This window comes from Lutra lutra, chromosome 14 (assembly GCF_902655055.1).
Source record: "Lutra lutra chromosome 14, mLutLut1.2, whole genome shotgun sequence".
Classification (NCBI taxonomy): domain Eukaryota; kingdom Metazoa; phylum Chordata; class Mammalia; order Carnivora; family Mustelidae; genus Lutra; species Lutra lutra.
Window position 1 is genome coordinate 80,017,694 of NC_062291.1, and position 3,033 is coordinate 80,020,726.

The following is a 3,033-nucleotide window of genomic DNA, read 5'->3' on the forward strand; positions in this document are numbered from 1 at the left end:
GTCTGGGCAGCCTTCTTGAGGAGCGCTCTCTGCCCCATCTGGGCTAATGGCTGGTACCAGCTCCTGGGACTCTGTAGGAGATGGATTCCAGTCAGGGTCCCCACCATACCCGCTGCCCTGGGTTCATGTACTTTGTAGTGTGGTTTTGCAGCTCTTCCCATCCAGAGATGAAGTCCACGGGGCCATGCTTGCCTCTGGACCCGCTGCGTGTCTTGCGTTGGCTCACACATGTGACCCAGTGATGGTGTGCCAGTTCTGAGTCGCAGCTCCAAGGACCACGCAAACAGCCACTTACCCTCCCGGATCCCGAGGGGGCTGTGAACGAGCCTCGGCCAGCCTGCTGCACCAAGGAACCCTGCAGCCAGTCCCTCCCACAGACCCTGCTGAAGCTTGTCCACGCCCGGGAGAGTCACCTAACTGACCTGCAGGGAACAGACTGAACCCCACCAAAACTGCTGAACCCCGGAGTTACAAGTTGAATTAATGAGTGTTGTTTTAAGCCGGTACCTTAGAGGGTGATGTGTCTCACCGGCAGGGGGAAGAGACACAGGTTCCGTGGCGCTGGGTGCAAAGGAGGGGTCTGCATCCTGGAAAGTCCCGGGCTCTGGATGAGGGGGGCAGCTGAGAGCCAAGAACCAAGGGATGCCTGACACCAGGAAGCCTCTGCCTGTAGGTCTCCCGTGGAGGAGCCCGGGGGAGCCGGGTTCTGGGGCAGAGCCACGGGAGTAATAAGGACCAGGACACTCGGCCACCATGGGAATAAGGAGGACTTTAATACTGATGAGAGGATTTGTGCTTTTACTCCTTCCAGATGCTCTCTCCCCCCAGGAAGCTGGCCTTGGTGGCCTCAGTGTGGAGGGCTCCCCGTGAAATGAAATCCTGATTCATCAGCATGAGATCGCCGGGGAATTCTGCTACGTGGAGAAGATTCCGGTTGGTTAAGCCAGTGATGGACCGCTCCGCTTTCCTGGTGGGGAAGAATGGTTTCCGGTCGCTTGGGTGGTGTGAGAAACCCTTTTTTGGCTCTTCTGACTTGAAAATGACGCTCATGTTTATTTCTTGTCTTTTGGGGGCTGTGTTCTCTGCGTCGCCTCTCTCCTCTTGCTTGGCGTCACAGCAGAAATCAGCGTCCCCGTCGTCCTCGTCTTCCCTCGTCTTGTCCTTGGCCTTTGGGGTCAGGCCCCCTCCAGGCAGAAAGGCAGAGCCCCGAAACCTCTCGATGTAGGCCCAGAGCTGTCGGTTTCTGAGGGCTCGAGCAAGCTGCATCCGTTCTACGTGTTTGATGATGGTGAGTTTCTCGCGCTGCGGCATTCTTAACTCCTCTGGGGGCACGATCACCTTTGCCGTCCATATTTTTTCTAGGCGCCTACAGGTGGCACAGGGAGGGGAGTGCTGGGTTCTATACTCCATCGCCCGCTTGTAGTCTGAAGACAGTGATCGGAGCTCCTTGAGCATTTTCCATTCTTCCTCTTGCTTGTGAGTCAGCAGTCTCTTGGCCGCTATGGTGTGAACACCACCCAGACGCTGACGATGTGAAGGGGACGGTTAAAGTCTCAACGGGACAGGAGCAGGGGGCACCCACAGGAGGAATTGCCTCGAGGCACCTACCCCACCTCCCATGGCTGAGTGTCTGAGCCCCTGTGCGCTGGGAAACTGGGAGGAGCTGTAGGGTCAGATAGGCCGGGTTCCGATCCTATCTCTCCTCCTCTGCAGTGAGTTGGAAAGAATGGTGCCCACTTAGGGCAACGGCGAGGCCTTACATATGAAAGCGGCTCCTGCAAGGGAAGGGCTGCCGAGATGGCAGCTCCTGTCCCGGGTCAGCACTCAGTTATATTCCTGATCAGGACTTTGAAACAGGGGAGGATCGGCTCTGCAAGCATGGGAGCCTCGAGCGGACGCAGCCAACTCAAGGCCACTGGGAGACTTGTGTCTCCACGTCTGGTAGGGTTTGAACCTCCGACTCCATCCCCCCACCCCCTCCCCCCAGTCTACTGTCTGGCTTCAGGGGGGCCTCTCTGTGAATAACCTCTAGGACACTTACTAGGATCTCTTTTTCCAAGGGGGAGTATTTCCCAAGGGCAATGCGTGGATCTGATTTGTAGAATTTGGTCCATATCCTGAAAGGCAGAGAGGCAGGTAAAGTAGGACTCCAGGAAGGGTCTTCCTGCTTTTAGTTTTGGGGTGGGAAACCTCAGGGCGCTCTGCATGTGTCAGGCTAGGACCACTGTGCTGGGGTGGGCTCCCCTCCTTGGCTCATTTGGGGGGGTGGTGGGGACGTGGGGGGAGGAAAGAAAGGACCAGAAGTACAGGCTACACTCACTCCAATGGCGAAGCAGAGCATAGACCCGGTTGGCAGCACAGGGAGTCTTTATCCCGAAAGGAGTCGTTCATGGTGCATATTCTGACCGGCGTTCCGTTCTTACTCCACATGCCCTCAGCAGCCTTCCTTTCTCGGGTCCTCTGCTTTCCGACCTTCTGACAGCCGTTCTCCCATTCTCTGATCATACTGCTGCACTAGGCTAGGATGGGAGGTGTCAGAGCCTGGAGTTGCCTTCTAGGACAGTGTAATGGGAACCCAAGGGACAGTCACAAACTTCTCTTGCATCATAACTGACCAACTTGGGGGCTATTGTGAGGTCTGAGTTTAGGCATCACATGATGCCCCAGGGTGAGACCGACAAGCCTTACCACATTCCTGCAGTGCCAGAGTCCAGGGGAACAGAGTGGGCAGAGCACGTGGCTGGGGGGACGATCTGACCATGTGACCGCCACGTACAAACCCATGGAGACGCTCAGTCCCTTCAGGATGAAGGCTCAGTCTCTCTGGGCTTCGCTTGCCTCTCCGATCTTAATTCCTCATGCTCCATGCAAGTCAGCTATCCGTGGCTCTTGGATATCCAAGTTCATGCTGCCCCCAGGTGTCAGGTACCTCTCTCCTTCTGACAACTTGCTTGTCGCTCGGGCCCAGCTCACCTGTGCCTCCCCTGAAGATTTCTTTGCAGAATAAATCAGCCCTTTGTCTGTGTTAGTCCT

The 3,033-nt window shown here is 56.3% G+C and overlaps 1 protein-coding gene across 1 annotated transcript; it reads right to left on the bottom strand.

Moving 5' to 3' along the window:
• Positions 1 to 760: 760 nt before the first annotated feature.
• On the bottom strand, positions 761 to 2,567 carry C14H10orf120 (chromosome 14 C10orf120 homolog). Its single transcript, XM_047702319.1, has 3 exons — positions 2,321 to 2,567; positions 2,042 to 2,117; positions 761 to 1,524 (listed from the first exon to the last, which is right to left on the bottom strand). The coding sequence occupies exons 1-3, from the start codon at positions 2,503 to 2,505 to the stop codon at positions 799 to 801; spliced, it is 987 nt and encodes a 328-aa protein (XP_047558275.1). The 5' UTR covers positions 2,506 to 2,567; the 3' UTR covers positions 761 to 798.
• Between the last annotated feature and the right edge of the window lie 466 nt (positions 2,568 to 3,033).

Coding starts and splice junctions, on each gene's coding strand:
- C14H10orf120 (XM_047702319.1), bottom strand. CDS start 2,505: ATGATCAGAGAATGGGAGAACGGCTGTCAGAAGGTCGGAAAGCAGAGG. Junction 2,118..2,320: donor TGCTCTGCTTCGCCATTGGA/GTGAGTGTAGCC, acceptor TCTGCCTTTCAG/GATATGGACCAAATTCTACA. Junction 1,525..2,041: donor CCTTGGAAAAAGAGATCCTA/GTAAGTGTCCTA, acceptor TCACATCGTCAG/CGTCTGGGTGGTGTTCACAC.